Source organism: Leucoraja erinacea, chromosome 8, assembly GCF_028641065.1.
Source record: "Leucoraja erinacea ecotype New England chromosome 8, Leri_hhj_1, whole genome shotgun sequence".
Taxonomy (NCBI): domain Eukaryota; kingdom Metazoa; phylum Chordata; class Chondrichthyes; order Rajiformes; family Rajidae; genus Leucoraja; species Leucoraja erinaceus.
The window spans coordinates 32,705,984-32,724,868 of record NC_073384.1 but is presented as its reverse complement, the minus strand read 5'-3'; the positions used below and the strand labels follow the sequence as shown (position 1 = coordinate 32,724,868).

General features: G+C 44.3%; 1 protein-coding gene across 2 annotated transcripts; it reads right to left on the bottom strand.

The window, feature by feature from the left end:
* Positions 1-650: 650 nt before the first annotated feature.
* On the bottom strand, positions 651-18,541 carry LOC129699511 (rho guanine nucleotide exchange factor 33-like). Of its 2 annotated transcripts, XM_055639370.1 has the most exons (6): positions 17,689-18,541; positions 14,042-14,128; positions 8,597-8,745; positions 6,608-7,445; positions 2,394-2,539; positions 651-1,513 (listed from the first exon to the last, which is right to left on the bottom strand). In XM_055639370.1, the coding sequence occupies exons 4-6, from the start codon at positions 7,436-7,438 to the stop codon at positions 1,372-1,374; spliced, it is 1,119 nt and encodes a 372-aa protein (XP_055495345.1). In that variant the 5' UTR covers positions 7,439-7,445; positions 8,597-8,745; positions 14,042-14,128; positions 17,689-18,541; the 3' UTR covers positions 651-1,371. The 2 variants fall into 2 exon arrangements, with proteins under 2 accessions (XP_055495345.1, XP_055495344.1); XM_055639369.1 differs by lacking the exons at positions 14,042-14,128; positions 17,689-18,541 and having other exon boundaries at positions 8,597-10,937.
* Positions 18,542-18,885: the final 344 nt, after the last annotated feature.

Genomic DNA, 18,885 nt, shown 5'->3' with positions numbered 1-18,885 from the left:
GACAAGGGGTCACAGTTTAAGGATAAAGGGGAAATCTTTTAGGACCGAGATGAGAAAACCTTTTCACCCAGAGTGGTGAGTCTCTGGAATTCTTTGCCACAGAAGGTAGTTGAGACCAGTTCATTGGCTATATTTAAGAGGGAGTTAGATGTGGCTAAGGGGATCAGGGGGTATGGAGAGAAGGCAGGTACAGGATACATAGAAACATAGAAATTAGATGCAGGAGTAGGCCATTCGGCCCTTCGAGCCTGCACCGCCATTCAATATGATCATGGCTGATCATCCAACTCAGTATCTCGTACCTGCCTTCTCTCCATACCCCCTGATCCCCTTAGCCACAAGGGCCACATCTAACTCCCTCTTAAATATAGCCAATGAACTGTGGCCTCAACTACCCTCTGTGGCAGAGAGTTCCAGAGATTCACCACTCTCTGTGTAAAAAAGTTCTTCTCATCTCGGTTTTAAAGGATTTCCCCTTTATCCTTAAGCTGTGACCCCTTGTCCTGGACTTCCCTAACATCGGGAACAATCTTCCTGCATCTACTGTCCAACCCCTTAAGAATTTTGTAAGTTTCTATAAGATCCCCTCTCAATCTCCTAAATTCTATAGAGTATAAACCAAGTCTATCCAGTCTTTCTTCATAAGACAGTTCTGACATCCCAGGAATCAGTTGGATGATACCGAGTTGGATGATCAGCCATGATCATATTGAATGGTGGTGCAGGCTCGAAGTGCCGAATGGCCTACTCCTGCACCTATTTTCTATGTTTCTATAACAAAATAATAGACTTAGCTCAAGAATTCTAAAATACATTCATTCTTTAATGTTTAAATGTTTTACATAAAACTGGGGCAAATGTTAAAATATATTTAAACTTAATTGAGCTGGGACACATTTCTACCAAAAATGACCACATATTATCTAATCTGAATTAATTGCTTTAATGAGGGCTCTTTTGTGACAGTTCAATGTACCGGCACCTATAAAATGTTTTTAAAAAACTGTTTGATGCACAGCAGCCAACAGCATTGTGTGAATTGTTGTATGTGTACTGGCGTGTTTTTTGTCTCCAAAAAAGTACTGATTTAATGTGTCATTTGTACGTTGCCAATGAATCCATTTTCTTTTGTGCACGTATAATATCCCAAGTTTGTTCAAATTTATAAACATTCTACAATCAAAACTCATTGTTAGTTGTCTGAAACCCTCACTGATCAGTCTGAGATGGGACAAACAACTTGACCAGGTCCATTCAATGAAACTAGTGCATGTGGAGAAGGGAAAAAGCTTTGTACAAAAATCAATGTCCACTACCAACGAATTGCCTTTGTTTTTCTGTAAATTTTCAGAGATCTTTCCAAACGTGAGATTAGACGGCAGTGCCACGATCAAAGGTGCTCACAGGGACAGCCGGGTCTTCAGCTTCTTGGCTTCCCGCAATCGCGGTGTCCTGTGCGTGAGTGTGGTCAGATTTCTGCTTGCTCTCCAAACTGCAGGCATTTTGATTTGACCTGAAACATGCAGACATATCGTCTCCTTACAAATCCACAAGTACTAAGAACAAGATGTAGCAACGGTCAAACATCAGGTAATCTGACTCATTTGTTGAATTTAACGATTAGGTTAAAATCATTAAAACATATAAGAATACAGGGGGCACAAACAACTGCAGATTCTGGACTCTTGCATAGAACACAAACAGCTGGAGGACCTTAGTGGGTCAGGCAACATCTGCAAAGGGAATGGATAGATGTTTCAGGTCTGGACCTTTCTTCAGACTCTTAATTGTTGTGTTACTTCCATAATTGGTTGTAATTCGGTTTTGCTATAGTTACATGAACACAAAATAGTAGTTTTGAAGACGTCTGAAGAAGGGTCCTGACCAGAAACATCACCGAAACATGTTCTCCAGAATTCCTGCCTGACGCATTGGTACTCCAGCACTTTGTGTCTTTCATTGTAAACCAACATCTACAATCCTTGCATTCACAAAATAGTAGTTAGTTTTCATTAAAGCTACCCCCCCCCCCCCAAGTTGTTTTTTTTGGAGTTTATTCAATGCACCACCCACCAGTTATACAATAGTCACACAGGCGACCTCTTTATACCTTACAATTTCCTCCGCCCAGTCACAGAGGGCGTCAATATTTCAGGACATGGTGGGTACCTGAGGTGGAACAAATTAAGCTTAACTGACCAAAACCAAGCACAAGCGTGTAATAAGGAACTGCAGCTGCGGGTTTACACTAAAGATAGATACACATTCTGGAATAACTCAGCGGGTCAGTCAGCATCTCTGGAGAAAAGGAATAGGTGATGTGTCGAGACCCTTCATCAAAAGACTCTTCACTGCGCATAACATTATGAATCTTGGTTTATAGTTTGCCTTACTTCTTCCTGAACAACTTCCGGAAGGAGTTTCTGAATCCTTTCTGTTCCTGTTTACCGCTTTGTTCGCTAAAAGCGGTCTGCTTACTTTCCTCCTCCTTGTAGAATTTGCCAGACTTTTCAAAGGCAAGGACCATGGCAGAATTATCCTGAAATAAAAGATAAAACTGTCACTGATCACAGGCTGTGAAGCTTTCACCTCCATCATTGCATGCAGCTCAGTATTGTGCCACCTCGCTGTCTAATCCCATATTGTGCAAGAATTAGGGGAATAATAGAGAGGGTGAACACAGTAAGTATTTTACCCAGAGATGGGGAATCAGGAACTAGAGGGCATAGGGCTTAAGGTGAGAAGCGACGAATTAATAAGAACCTGAGGCATGACTTTGTTTACACATGGGTACATGGAACGAGCTGCCGGAAGAGCTATGCGCTATAACAACATTTAAGACACGTGGACAGGTACATAGAAAGGGAAGGTTTAGAGGTATATTGGCCAAACATGGGCAGGTGGAACTAGTGTAAATTGGGTATTTTGGTTAGAACGGACGAGTTGGGCTGAAGGGCTTGTTTCTGTCCTGCGAGACTGTGACTAGCTTCTGTAAGTATGTACCCTGGAACCTGCCTGTGATGCAACTTCAACTACAACTGGTACTTCAATAGCAAAATCGCACAAAGGATTTCACAGGCATTAACCATACAAAACTCGACAGTGGTCATTGCTAGGAGATGCCAGGGCATTCTGGGACTCAGGGTAAGTTTTAGAACATAAAGAGTGCAGCCCAGGAATAGGGAACTTCGGCTCACAGTGTTAGTTGAACATGATGCTAAGGCAAACTAATCAGATCTGCCTGCACGTGAAACATTCCTTCATTCCTAAAAGTCTCTTGAATGTCACCATTGTATCTGTCTCCACTGCCACCCCTAACAGTGCGTTCCAGGCACCCACCACCCTGTGTAAAGGTACTTGCCCTGCACATCTCCTTTAAACTTTGCCCCTCTCATCTTAAAGTTATGCCCTCTAGTATTTGATATTTCAACCCCGGGGAAAAAGATTCTGACTGTCTACCCTATCTATGCCTCTCATAATTTAATATACTTCTATCAGGTCTCGCCTTAGCCTCTGACGTTCCGGAGAAAACAATTAATGTCTGTCCAACTGCTCCTCGTGGCTAAAACCCACTAATACAGGCCTCTTTTCTGCATCTGTTTAGTTGAGAGATACAGCGCGGAAACAGGCCCTTCGGCCCACTGAGTCCTTGCCCACCAGCGATCCCCGCACACTAGCACTATCCTACACACACTAAGGACGATTTACATATATACCAAGCCAATTAGCCTATAATCCTGTACGTCTTTGGAGTGTGCGAGGAAACCAGAGCTTCCCGGAAAAAAACGCACGCAGGTCACAGGAAGCACGTACAAACTCCATACAGACAGTACCTATAGTCAGGATCAAACCCAGGTCTCTGGTGCTGTAAGAAGTAACTCTACTGCTGCGCCACTGTACCACCCAAAACCATCCTCTCCAAAGCCTCCGCATCCTTCCTGTAATGGGATGACCAGAACAGCAGTTCTATTGAAATCTGGAGTGTTTTTGGAGCCAACCTGCACGTGAGGCCGAGGATGCGGGTACTGGAGTCACCAGCATCATAAGATGGAGCAGGTGAGAACAGTATGACAGTATTGGAGAAGAGTGGCATTCACCATTTTAAAGAGTTTGGGCTGGGAAGGAACAATAAATGGGTAATGCTTGCCACAAGATAGTCGTATGGGAACAAGAAACCTGGCAGCCAGTAAAAACAGGAGATTGTTCAGAGAATTCAGGACACGGAGCCAATTGGCGTTGAGCATTGACAGTTGATTTGAAGTGCGGGAGAAGGTTACTAATGGTGTTCATAAACGCAGTGAAAGAACTCTTTGTTTTCTTTTAAAAATACACATCTTTCCCAGAGAATGTATATGTGTCACAGTGGCATAGCTGATAGAGCTGCTTCCTCACAGCGCCAGAGGCACAGGTTCAATCCTCATTATGGGTGCTGTCTGTGTGGAGTTTGCGCTCTCTCCCTGTGACTAAGTTTCCTCCAGGTGCACCGGTTTCCTCCCACATCCCAAAGATGTGCAAGTTTGTAGGTTAGTTGCCCTCTGTAAATTGCCCCAAGTAAGGAGTGGATGGGAAAATGGGATAACATGGAACTAGAGTGAATGGGTGATGGATGGTCAGCATGGACTCAGTGGGCCAAATGGCCTGTTTCCACGCTATATCTCCAAACTAAACTAAGCTTGGAGATCTTTGTGTGTCGGACATCAGATGCGTATATCTGCCTTTTGCAGATATACACAGGGGTAAGAAGCTTCATTCTTAATACTGGCTCCTCTTCTTCAAAGTTAACAGTTTCATCAGCACCAGGAGAAGTTAAATGGGTGGACATTTACACTGCAGGAGGCTATTTGGCCAGTCATATCTAGACAAAATGCACATTTGAGGTGGCCATTTCATCCCTTGCTCATTAATACCTCTACTTCCTCAGAAGATTTAGGAGATTTGGTATGTCAATGAATACTCTATCAAACTTCCATAGTTGTACAGTAATGAGCACGCTGACTAGTTGCATCACCGGCTGGTTCAGTAATTCCAATGCCCAGTGATGAAGGAGACTACTGAGAGTGATGGACACTACCCGGTCCATCTCACGTACTGACCTCCTCCACATCGAAGGGATCTACAGGGGACGCTGTCTCAGAAAGGCAGCCAGTATCATCAAAGACCCACACCACCCTGGTCATACTCTCATCTCACTGCTTCCACCGGTAAGAAGGTACAGAAGCCTGAAAACTGTGACCTCCAGGTTCAAGAGCAACTTCTTCCCGGCAATCATCAAGCTCTTGCACACTGCACAACACCATCCTCAGCAACTATGATCGTCCATGGACTGTGTCTCAGGTTGCACTACAGACTTCAGTTTCAATAATAGTCTATTTACCTAGTATTACTGATTATTGTACAATTGATTATTGTACATGTATTTGTGAGTGGTGGGTGGTGCCGTACGATGGCAGCCTCACCAACAGTCTGTCTCATCCTTTTCTTCTTTTGTTTTTTAGTTTGTTGTTAAATGTATGTTTTAGTGTATCTTTAGTTTTGTATTAAGTGGGGGTGGGGGAAACTTTTTTAAAATCTCTTTCCTCGATAGAGATGCGACTTTTTCCGTATCGTATCTCCATCCGCACTACGGCCTAACATCGAGGAGCTGGCGGGCTCTTGCTGGGAATTGACTTCCGGAGCTCAAACCGCGGGAGCCTGCGGACTAAACATCGTGGCGCTCGGGGTTAGGGACCGACTTCGGGAGCTCCAAGCCGCAGGAGCTTCGACCGCCCCGACTGCAGATGGTTCAACTGCCCCATCTGTGGGAGAAAAGGAGGGAAGAAGATAATACTTTATTGCCTTCCATCACAATGCGCTGTGGTGGATGTTTATGTCATTTTTATGTAGTTGTGTGTCTTGCTGCTTTTTTAGTACGACTGTATGGCAAATCATTTCCTTGTATGTTCTTACATACTTGGCTAATAAATTCTTTGTATCTTGTATTTATCTTGTCTCTTATTGCATTTATGGCCCTGTAAAACTGCAGCAAGAAAGAGTTTCATTGTTCCATTGACCATACACATGACAATTGAACTCCCTTGAGTCTATGTGTTTAAGACGGAACTGCAGATGCTAGAAAATCGAAGGTACACAAAAATGCTGGAGAAACTGAGCGGGTGCAGCAGCATCAATGGAGCGAAGGAAATAGGCAACGTTTCGGGCCGAAACCCTACTTCAGACTGAAGTAGGGTTTCAGCCCGAAACGTTGCCTATTTCCTTCGCTCCATTGATGCTGCTGCACCCGCTCAGTTTCTCCAGCATTTTTGTGTACCTTCCCTGGAGTCTATGCTGGTTCATGAATGAATCCCATCCCATTGATGTTTCCTGTAAATATTCGCCCACATTCTCTATAACTCCCAGCAGATTCTATGACTCACCGACACATTATGGACCGAGCCATCAGGATTTCCAAACAATTAGACAACAGATAATCGGAGTTTTACCTTAACCTTGCACCAACTTCATCACTCTTGTCTGAAACAGCTGACTTACTCCATACCTCTTTAGTTAGGAATTTTGAGTTCGAGACCACAGGATTATCTAGATAAGAGAATTAAGATGGGTACATTACTTTTTCTGATTCCATCCATACATCTGAAGCTTTGGATTTGTATGAGGCAGAGATTTCCTTTTGGGAGTTTTTCATCCTCGATGTACTGATCTGAGATGAGTCAAATACTTTGGTTTTCAAAGATGGGCTATCAGAGTTGGTTAGCATTAAGGAGACGGGAAAGTTCAGATAGTCACGAGGGGCTGGTGTGAAAACTTTACTGGAAAAGCCCTTGGATTTGGGAACATCACGCAGGTCAATGTTTGCTTCATGGCAGTGGAGCCGGAACTCCTTGTTGTGATCTTCTTGGCCGGCAGGGTGTGTGGCCGTGAGCTGTGATGGGTAATCTATGGCTTGCGACTCGCTGGCAGAAATGTAGTCCAACGTTTTTGTGAAATGTACGTCCAAACTGGAGTTAGAAGATGGGACCGAGCTCTCGACTAAACACGAGGCTTCGTGAATGTATTCTGCATCTTCAAGGTCAACTGGACTTTCATATCCTGTCTTTCCTCTCGAGGCTCCATACATTAAATCGTGGGTGTCAGGAGAAAGGTTCTTTCCACAGTTCACTGAGGAGCATTTTGGATTAGTGATGATTGAGCTCTTGTCTGGTTGACTGAAGGTGGATCTTGTCTTGCTCACATTGAACTCGTCCTTGGTTTTCCTGGGCAGAGGTTCTGTCTTTGAGGCCACCTTTGCTGGTGGAGATCTGTACTCCAGCCCAAGGTCGCTGGTGCACAGTAGGCCGTGGTCAAGTTTATCGAGTCTTTTGTGTCTGCTGGGTGTTTCGTCCAACCTCGGACATTGGATCTGCTCAGTGCCTCTCGTCTTGGTCTGTTGGACCGCCGTCATCCTGTGCCTCAAATCAAAATAAAAGCCTTGGCTTTAATTACTTTACTGCGTTGATCCTATTACTTATTCTAAGAACCAAATCAAACAGAGTGGGTGGTGGGAAAATGGAACAACTGTCAGAGGAGGTAATTGAGGCAGAATCCGGCTTTTAAAAGAATATTTGATCAGGTACATGGACAGATGCCACTATTGTGTTCTATCATGTTTGGTCACCCTGTGTAGGATAGATGCCATGACGTTGGAAAGAGTACAGAGAAGGATGTTGCAGGCACTCAAGGATCTGAGCTAAAGGGGAGTGCAGGGTTATCTTGAGGGGAGATCATGAGGGAAATAGATATGATGAATGCACAGAAACATTTACCCAGGGTAGGGGGATACAAGAACCAGAGGACATAGGTTTAAGATGAGAGTGCAAAGATTTAATAGAAACCTTTTCGCAGAGAGAGTGGTGAGTATATGTAATAAGCTGCTAGAGGAGTTAGTTGAGGCATTTACAATAACAGCTTGAACAGGTACATATACAAACAAGGAACTGCAGATGCTGGTTTACCACAGCAAGACAAACAAAATGCTGAGTAGCTCAGTGGGTCAGGCAGCATCCCTGGAGAACATGGATAGGTGACATTTCCTGACCCGAAATGTCATCTATCCATGTTCTCCATGGATGGTACTTGACCCACTAAGTTACACCAGTGGTTTGTGTGTCCTTCCTTGGACAAATACATGGATAAGGAAAGGTTTAGAGGGATATGCGCCAAACGCGGGTAGATGGGGGTCATTGGTCGGCATGGACGAGTGTCTAACTGACAGTGGAACCACCTTAATGGTGAAGGAGTGTGTTCCCTCACACACTGACCCTCCTCCACCCATCAACCACTCCCGTACCGTCTGTGGAATAGGCTGCTGTTCTCGGGGTGCCCTCAGCATTCACCACACAACCCAGAGAGGAGGCAGATTACCCCCAACGCTCGGGGACCTCCTAAGGAGGAGACAGTCATTGTAATAATGGTGGCACAAGGAACTGCAGACGCTAGATTCTGGAGCAAAGCTGCTGTAGGAACCCGGCGGGTCAGGCAGCATCTGTGGAGGGAATGGACAGATGATGTTTCAGGTCCAGACCCTTCTCCAGACAGTAATCCTAGTGGTTGAGTTGCTCACCTGTTTGTGTGTTTCCTGCGTTGTTTGAGCAGCTCTTCGTTATAACGGAGTAAATGGCTGCATTGGGAAAGGAAGATTCTGAAGTGCTGGATACATATAGGCAGCAGGTAACAGTCAGGATGTTTTGGTTCCGTGTGTCTGAGCACGTTCTGTTCCACCAGAAATATAAAGAGATAATGACTTACTCTCTCCACACAGCTTAGAGAAAGACTCTCCATCTATTAAACACGATCAAAAACTGGAGGACGTAGGTTTATGGCGATAGGAGAAAGATTTAGTGGGAACCTGGGGGGCAACATTTTCACATATGGGTATATGGAATGAGCTGCCAGAGGGGGTAGTTGAGGCTGGTACTATAACGACATTTAAAAGACATTTGGACAGGTACATGGATAAGAAAGGTTTAGAGCGATACGGGCCAAATGCCAGCAGGTTGGAGCCGTGTAGATGGGGCATCTTGGTCGACAAAGACGACTTGGATCGAAGGGCCTGTTTCCGTGCTGTATGACTCTGACTACAATATCAAGGTAGCTTTTTAATTAAACAGCAAAGATTCTTTCCAAACATTTATATCAACTTGAAGAAATCTGACATCCTTTAGTGTCACTTGGCGGTAGATAACATTGAAGTAGCTCTGCGATTGATATGGGTAATTATCATCGTCCCAACTACTTTGCATGGTACGTAGACGGTCTTGGCCTGAGGTTTGAAGAGGGGACGTTAAGCGGGTGATTCATGCGGGTGGGAGTAGGTATAAAACAGGCAGCTGGCCAACAGGAGAGAAGCAGACTGAAGTTAGGGTTAAAGGACATTTGGACAGGTATGTGGATAGAAAAAGCTTAGAGGGATATGAACCAAACACAGGCAGGTGGGATGAGCTTAGATGGGGCATGAAGAGTTGGGCTGAAGGGCCAGTTTCTGTGCCGTGTGCATCTATGCCTCTGCCCTGAACAGGTACTCATAATGCTAACGGTTGGATGGACAAGGTTGTACCTCCTGCTCGGTCAGCACCTGGAAGCCACACTTGCCTAACTGGTTCTTGTAATGTAGAGTCATACAGCATAGAAACAGGCCCTTCCACTCAACTTGGCCATGCCAACAAACATGTCCCATTTACACTAGTCCCACCTGTCTGTGTTTGGCCCATATCCCTCCATGTACCTGTCCAAATGTCCCTTAAATGTTGTGATAGTATCTGCCTCAACTACCTCCTCTGGCAGCTCATTCCATACACCCACCACCATTTGTATAGAAAAAAATTGCCCCTCACGTTCCTATTAAATGTTTCTCACCTCACCTTAAACTTAAGTCCTCTGGTTCTTGATTCCCCAACCCTGGGCAAAAGACTCTGCGTTTACCCGATCTATTCCTCTCATGATCGTGTACACCTTATAAGATCAACCCTCTGCCTCCTGTGTGCCAAGGATAAAGTCCTAGCCTGCCCAACCTCTCCACCTATAGCTCAGGCCCTCCAGTCCTGGCAACATTCTTGTAAATTGTTTCTGCACTCTTTCCAGCTTGACAACATCTTTCTGAAGAAGGGTCCCGATCCGAAATGTCACCTATCCATGTTCTCCACAGATGCTGCCTGATGGGACCACAGATGGGACCCTTCTTCAGACTTTGTGTCACCTCCAGGATGTTATCTGGGCTTGTGGGCTTGAGTTATAGCGAGAAGTTGGATAGGCTGGGATGTTTTTCTTTGGAGAGTAGGGGGTTGAGTGACCTTATTGAGGTGTATAAGATCAGGAGAGGCATGGATAAAGTGAATGATCAGTCTTATTCTCAGGATAGAAGATTCTAAAACTAGAGGGAAAAGGCTTAAGTGAGAGGGGAGAGATTTAAGAGGGACCTCAGGGGCATCTTTTTCACTCAGAGTGTAGTCCGTGTCTGGATTGAGCTGCCAGAGAAAGACAATAGACAATAGGTGCAGGAGTAGGTGATCCGGCCCTTCGAGCCAGCACCGCCATTCAATGTGATCATGGCTGATCATCCACAATCAGTACCCCGTTCCTGCCTTCTCCCCATATCCCCTGACTCCACTATCTTTAAGAGCCCTATCTAGCTCTCTCTTGAAAGTATTCAGAGAACCGGCCTCCACCGCCCTCTGAGGCAGAGAATTCCACAGACTCACAACTCTCTATGTGAAAAAGTGTTTCCTAATCTCCGTTCTAAATGGCTTACCCCTTATTCTTAAACTGTGGCCCCTGGTTCTGGACTCCCCCCAACATCGGGAACATTTCGTGCCTCTAGCGTGTCCAAACCCTTAATAATCTTATATGTTTCAATAAGATGCCCTCTCATCCTAAAATAAGATGGCCTCTCATCCTTCTATGTTTCAATAAACAGAGAATAAGAGACGGGGGTTTTCTTAAATGTGCATATTTTAATGCTAGGAGCATTGTAAGAAAGGTTGATGAGCTTAGAGTCTGGATAGACACCTGGAAGTATGATGTTGTGGCGATCAGTGAAACGTGGTTGCAGGAGGGCTGTGATTGGAAACTAAATATTCCAGGATTTCGCTGCTTCAGGTGTGATAGAATTGGAGGGGCAAGAGGTGGAGGTGTTGCATTGCTAGTCAGGGAAGATATTACAGCAGTGCTTTGGCAGGATAGATTGGAGGGCTCATCTAGGGAGGCTATTTGGGTGGAATTGAGAAGTGGGAAAGGTGTAGCAACTCTTATAGGGGTGTATTATAGACCGCCAAACGGAGAACGAGAATTGGAAGAGCAAATATGTAAGGAGATAGCAGATATTAGTAGTAAGCACAAGGTAGTGATTGTGGGAGATTTCAACTTTCCACACATAGACTGGGAAACACATTCTGTAAATGGGCTGGATGGGTTGGAGTTTGTAAAATGTGTGCAGGATAGTTTTTTTTTTGCAGCAATACATAGAGGTACCTACTAGAGGAGGGGCAGTGCTGGACCTCCTGTTAGGAAATGAGATGGGACAGGTGGCGGAGGTATGCGTTGGGGAGCACTTCGGGTCCAGTGATCACAATACCATTAGTTTCAAGATAATTATGGAGAGGGTCAGAACTGGACCTAGGGTTGAGATTTTTGATTGGAGAAAGGCTAACTTTGATGCGATGCGAGATGATTTAAAAGGAGTGAACTGGGACATTTTGTTTTATGGGAAAGATGTAGAAGAGAAATGGAGGACATTTAAAGGGGAAAGTTTAAGAGTACAGAATCTTTATGTTCCTGTTCGGTTGAAAGGAAACAGTAAAAATTGGAAAGAGCCCTGGTTTTCAAGGGAAATTGGACATCTTGTTCGGAAAAAGAGGGAGCTTGAGGAGTATAAGGAATGTAAAAAGAATCTTAAAAAAGAAAGAAATTAGAAAAGCTAAAAGAAGATATGAGGTTGCTTTGGCAAGTAAGGTGAAAGTCAATCCAAAGGGTTTCTACAGCTATATTAATAGCAAAAGGATAACGAGGGATAAAATTGGTCCATTGGAGAGACAGAGTGGACAGCTATCTGCAGAGCCAAAAGAGATGAGGGAGGTATTGAACAATTTTTTTTTCTTCGGTATTCACCAAGGAGAAGGATATTGAATTATGTGAGGTAAGGGAAACTAGTAGAGTAGCTATGGATACTATGAGGTTCAAAGTAAAAGAAGTACTGACACTTTTGAAAAATATAAAAGTGGATAAGTCTCCAGGTCCTGACAGGATATTCCCTAGGACATTGAGGGAAGTTAGTGTAGAAATAGCCGGGGCTATGACAGAAATATTTCAAATGTCATTAGAAACGGGAATAGTCCCCGAGGATTGGCGTACTGCGCATGTTGTTCCATTGTTTAAAAAGGGTTCTAAGAGTAAACCTAGCAATTATAGACCTGTTAGTTTGACTTCAGTGGTGGGCAAATTAATGGAAAAGATACTTAGAGACAATATATATAAGCATCTACATAAACAGGGTCTGATTAGGAACAGTCAACATGGATTTGTGCCTGGAAGGTCATGTTTGACTAATCTTCTTGAATTTTTTGAAGCGGTTACTAGGGAAATTGACGAGGGTAAAGCAGTGGATGTTGTCTATATGGACTTTAGTAAGGCCTTTGACAACGTTCCTCATGGAAGGTTGGTTAAGAAGGTTCAACTGTTGGGTATAAATGCAGGAATAGCAAGATGGATTCAACAGTGGCTGAATGGGAGAAGCCAGAGGGTAATGGTGGATGGCTGTTTATCGGGTTGGAGGCAGGTGACTAGTGGGGTGCCTCAGGGATCTGTGTTGGGTCCTTTGTTGTTTGTCATGTACATCAATGATCTGGATGAAGGTGTGGTAAATTGGATTAGTAAGTATGCAGATGATACTAAGATAGGGGTGTTGTGGATAATGAAGAGGATTTCCAAAGTCTACAGAGTGATTTAGGCCATTTGGAAAAATGGGCTGAAAGATGGCAGATGGAGTTTAATGCTGATAAATGTGAGGTGCTACACCTTGGCAGGACAAATCAAAATAGGACGTACATGGTAAATGGTAGGGAATTGAAGAATACAGTTGAACAGAGGGATCTGGGTATAACCGTGCATAGTTCCTTGAAGGTGGAATCTCATATAGATAGGGTGGTAAAGAAAGCTTTTGGTATGCTAGCCTTTATAAATCGGAGCATTGAGTATAGAAGCTGGGATGTAATGTTAAAATTGTACAAGGCATTGGTGAGACCAAATCTGGAGTATGGGGTACAATTTTGGTCGCCAAATTATAGGAAGGATGTCAACAAAATAGAGAGAGTACAGAGGAGATTTACTAGAATGTTGCCTGGGTTTCAACAACTAAGTTACAGAGATAGGTTGAATAAGTTAGGTCTTTATTCTCTGGAGCGCAGAAGGTTAAGGGGGGACCTGATAGAGGTCTTTAAAATGATGAGAGGGATAGACAGAGTTGATGTGGACAAGCTTTTCCCTTTGAGAATAGGGAAGATTCAAACAAGGGGACATGACTTCAGAATTAAGGGACAGAAGTTTAGGGGTAATATGAGGGGGAACTTCTTTACGCAGAGAGTGGTGGCGGTGTGGAATGAGCTCCCAGTGGAAGTGGTGGAGGCAGGTTCATTGGTATCATTTAAAAATAAATTGGATAGGCATATGGATGAGAAGGGAATGGAGGGTTATGGTACGACTGCAGGCAGGTGGGACTAAGGGGAAAAAAATTTGTTCAGCATGGACTTGTAGGGCCGAGATGGCCTGTTTCCGTGCTGTAATTGTTATATGGTTATTATATTAATAAGATTCCCTCTCAAAGCTATAGAAACGGATTTAATTATGACTTTTAAAAAACATTTGGACAGATATATGGATAGGAAGGGTTTAGCGGGATATGGGCCAAATGTAGGCAAATGGGACTGGTCCAGTATGCTAAGGTGGTCGGCGTGGACAGGGTGGACTGAAGGTTTACATGCTGTACAGCTCTGACTCCTTGTGATACCAAAGAATTTACCTGGAGAAGCAGAATATATTCCTGGATGCGATGAACTGGCTGAAAGAGCAACAGCAGCAGGTCAGGCCTGGACTTGGAAGAGTTGTCCTATGGAAAGAGACAGCAATTGCCGCAGAGAAATAATTAATGTACAGAGGGACACAAGGAACTGCAGACACTGGAATCTGGAGCCAAACATAACTGAACTGAACTGAACTTTATTTATAGAGCACTTTAAAAACAACCACTGTTGCAACAAAGTGCTGTACATGACTAATCATAAATATAAAACAAAACAATAAAAACATTAAAAGACAGTAAAAACAATAAAAAACAATAGAAACACTAAAACAGGAGCAAAGTCTCATGCAGGGTCGAAAGCCAAGGAATAGAAAAGGGTTTTAAGATTAGTTTTGAAAATGGACAGTGAAGGGGCCTGTCTAATGTGCAAAGGTAGAGTGTTCCATAATGTTGGAGCAGCAACAGAGAAGGCTCTATCACCTCTGAGCTTCCGCTTAGACCTCGGTACCTCCAGGAGCATCTGATCAGCTGACCCGAGGCACCAAGCAGGAGCGTAGGGATGAAGCAGCTCAGAGAGGTATGGCGGGGCGAGACCATTTAAAGATTTAAAAACAAATAAAAGAATCTTAAAATGAACTCTAAAGTACACAGGCAGCCAGTGGAGGGAGGCCAGAATAGGCGTTATGTGCTCCCTCTTACGTGTTCCAGTTAAAAGGCGAGCAGCAGCATTCTGAACCAACTGGAGACGTGCAAGGGAAGATTGGCTAACTCCAAAATAAAGTGCGTTACAGTAATCCAGCCAAGACGTGATGAAGGCATGGATTACTGTTTCAAAATGCTGTCGTTCAAGAATGGGCTTCACCTTTGCCAGCTGCCTTAAATGAAGAAGCTGGACTTAACTACCGCGCCTATTTGACGATCTAATTTAAAATCAATGTCCATCTTAAAACCCAAGTTTAAAACTATTAGCTTCACATACAGTGCCAAGGGACCCAAGTCAACAGGGGGAGGTTCACGGGAGCCATTGGGACCAAACACTATCACTTCTGTTTTCTTTTCATTAAAATTTAAAAAGTTTAGGGCCATCCAGGATTTAATGTCATCAAGACATAACATAAGTGGTTTGACTGAGAAAGCATCTGCTGGATGCTGGAGGAACTCAGTGGATCAGGCATAACTAGTGGAGGGAGTGTGAGGAAGGGACCCGACCCAAAATGTCATCTGTCCATTCCCTCCACAGATGCTGCCTGACCCTCTGAGTTTCTCCAGCACTTTGTGTTTTGCTGCAGGTTCCAGCGTCTGCAATTCATTGTGTCTCTGAAGTAATTAACATTTACATCTCCAGGAGTTAATTTTAAAAAAATTATGAGTCAACAGAGTAAAACATAATCGTATTTAAATGATAAATTTTGAAAATGTAACCTCATAAGGTCAACAAATATACAAGAGTCAAAAGTGTTCTATTGTTATATGTCCCAGAACGGAACACTGAAATTCTTACTTGCAGCAGTACAACAGATATGGAACAAATACATCATCATAGAGTCATACATGCCTTTTAAAGGTTTCAAATGGCACTAGCCTGGAATGCCAACTTGGTCAGCATGGACAAGATGAGCCAAGGGATCTGTTTCAATGCAGCTCATCGCTATCAATGCTGATTGCTAGTGTTTATACATTAGGTGAGTTAGAAGTGTGCTCTGATTGTTTCACACATAGGCATTGGCAGGAAGCAGTGGAGATATACGATTACTTACTTTTGAAAGACATTTGGACAAATTACTTGGTTAGTGATACATCAGGGAAACAGGCTCTTCAGCGAGTCCAAGCCACCCATCGATCGCCCATTCATACTAGTTCTATGTTATCCTACTTTCTCGTCCACTCCCTGCACACTAGTGATAATTTAGAGGCCAATTGACCTACATACCTTTGCGATGTGGAAGGAACCCGTACCATTCACAGGAAACCCAGGATGTCAAGGGAAGAACATGCAAACAAAGAAGATTAGAGAGAATGGTAGACACTGCCTGGACCATCACAGGTACTGACCTCCCCACCATCGAAGGGATCTACAGGAACGCTGCCTCAAAAAGGCAGCTAACATCATGGAAAGATGTTATTATGTTGGAAAGGGTGCAGAGAAGATTTACAAGGATGTTGCCAGAACTCGAGGGTCTGAGCTACAGAGAGAGGTTGGGGAGGCTGGGATTCTATTCCCTAGAGCGCAGAAGGATGAGGGGTGATCCTATAGATGCATATAAAATCATGTGAGGAATAGATCAGGTAAATGCATATTCTCTTGCCCAGTGTGGGGAAATTAAGAACCAGAAAACATAGATTTAGGATGAGGGGGGAGATTTAATAGGAACCTGCGGGATAACCTTTTCACGCAGGCTTGGTGGGTGTATGAAACGAGCTGCCGGAGGAGATAGTTGAAGCAGGTAGTATCGCATCATTTAAGAAACATTGGACATGTACATGGATTGGACTGGTTTAGAGGGATATGGGGCAAAAGCTGGCAGGCGGGTGGGACCTTTGTAGATGGGACATGTTGGTCGGTGTGTTGGGCCAAAGGGCCTGTTTCCATGCTGTATGACTCTATAACCATCAGGCTATTAAGCACTACACCTCCAAATAGGCTCTGAAATAAAGACTTTATTTCTGACTTTGCACTATTATTGTCTATTTATTTGTCTCCTTTTTATAATATATTTTGAACTTTTGTTTTATTATGGGTTTTACAGAGTACAATGTTTATATGTTTGTTGTGTCGGTGGGGGCGCTGCGAGTTGGTTGCCCTGCCGGCAGCGTGTTCGTTATTTCCACTTTTTTAGTTTTTTTGGTGTGTCTAAATGTCAGTTTAGGTGTCTCTTGGTGTGTCTTGTGTCGGGGGTGGTAGGGGGAAGGGGGAATCGCTTTTGGTCACCTATTCGGCGGAGAGGCGACCTTTTCCATGTCGCCTCCCTCGCGGCCTAACAGCATGGATTGGAGCGGCCTTTCCCGGAGTCAGGCCCGGGCGCAGCATGGACATTTCCATCGCGAAGCAGGCAAACCCTTGCCGGGGATCGCCAGAGCGGAGTGCTCCGATCGCTGGACTGGTGACTTTGGCATCATGGGGCTGTGGGCTGTGGTCTGCGGAGCTTCTAGCCGCGGGCGTGGCGTGGACTTACCATCCGGAGTCTGGGATCCACTGCAGGGGATCGCCGGAGAAGAGCTCCGACCGCCAGCCTGCAGCCTATAACATCCTGAAGCCGCGGTTTCCGGAAGGAAAGTGACGATTCGGACGCTCCAAGCCGTGGAGTGTGTTTGACCGTCCCGACATCCGAGGTTTGATCATCTCGACGAGAGAGTTTATTGCCCCGGCCACGGATGAACAAAGGAGGAGGGCTGACTGAACTTTGTTGCCTTCCACCACAGTGAAGAATACTGTGGTGGATGTTTGTGTTAAATTCTATTGTGTATTGCGTGTTCTTTTTAAGTGTATCGCTGCTGGCAAATTCATTTCACTGCACCTTCGGGTGCATGTGATGAATAAAAATGTACTTTGACTTTGCTGCTGCAAGTAAGAATGTCATGGTTCTGTCTTGGGACATTTGACTATAAAACACTATTGACTCTCTTGGCCCATATGAGGAGTTTGTCACCTCGTGTTGCCTGGTCAGGGTGAGTGATTCTCCACGGCAGATGTTTAGCACAGAAATGCATTCAGGGAGCTCCTTCAGATAGATGATGTAATTGTCCAAAAAAACTTGTCCTGTAACCAAGCGAAATCACGTACAAATTACCACTAAAACAATAAAAAGGGCTTGTTGTTAAACATACATCAATGTCTCACAATGGACGGTTGTTAGTTTTATTAAAATGTATGTTTTCACTAATCATCATAATGTCTTGCTTAATTTTAGAGACACGCCATGGAATCAGGCCCTTCAGCCCACAGAGTCCATGCCAACCATCAATCACCCGTTCAAACTGGTACTTTCACATCCACTCCCGACACACTCTGAGCAATTACAACGTTGAGAGTTTAACCTATCAACATCATAAAACATTCTGGTCGATAGCAATAAATAGTGAAAGCAACTTGTAACATGTTTTTGCGTATATTTCCTGCTTTTGGAGTCCCAAAAAAGATCTTACAGAGATGTATAAAATCATGAGGGGAACCTACAGGTTGAATGCACCATCCTTTACCCAGGGTAGGGAAATCAAAAATGAGGACACTGGCTTAAGGGGAGAGGAGAAAGATTTATTAGGAACCTGAGGGGCAACTTTTTCATACAGAGGGTGGTGGGTGTATAGATTGAGCTGCCAGAGGAGGTGGTTGATGCAGGTACGATCACAACATTTTAACAGACATTTAGACAGGTACATGGATAGAAAAGGTTTAGAGGGATATGGGCCAAATGCGGGCAGGTGGGACTAGCGTAGAAGGTGCGTCTTGGTCAGCATGGATGAGTTGAGCCAAAGAGCTGTTTCCATGCTGTGTGACTATGAACTTGGCATTGCGTTCAGCAGGGACAACGTGGGCCAAAGGGCCAATGCCTGTGCAGTACTGTTCTATATGAACGCAATGCACAAACACTTTGCTAAACAGAGGGAGAAATTAGGGTGGTGCAACAGTAGCTCACAGTGCCAGTGGTAGGGGTTCGATCCCGACTATGGGTGCTGTCTGTTCGGAGTTTGTACCTTCTCCATGTGAGGAATACCCTCCGCGTGGGTTTTCTCCGGGTTTTCCAGTTTCCTCCCACATCCCAAAGACATAGGTTTTGGAGGAAGAAGAAATTGGCTTCTGTAAAAGTATAGATTGTCCCTAGTGTGTGCAGGATAGTGTTAGTGTA

Bases quoted from the DNA above. Each gene is read 5' to 3' on its own strand.
- LOC129699511 (XM_055639369.1), bottom strand. From the start codon at position 8,814: ATGGAGAGTCTTTCTCTAAGCTGTGTGGAGAGAGTAAGTCATTATCTC. The intron at 7,446-8,596 runs GTGAGCAACTCA...TTTTGATTTGAG, and splicing joins CGCAGGAAACACACAAACAG to GCACAGGATGACGGCGGTCC. The intron at 1,514-2,393 runs GTAAGGCAAACT...TGCATGTTTCAG, and splicing joins CGGAAGTTGTTCAGGAAGAA to GTCAAATCAAAATGCCTGCA.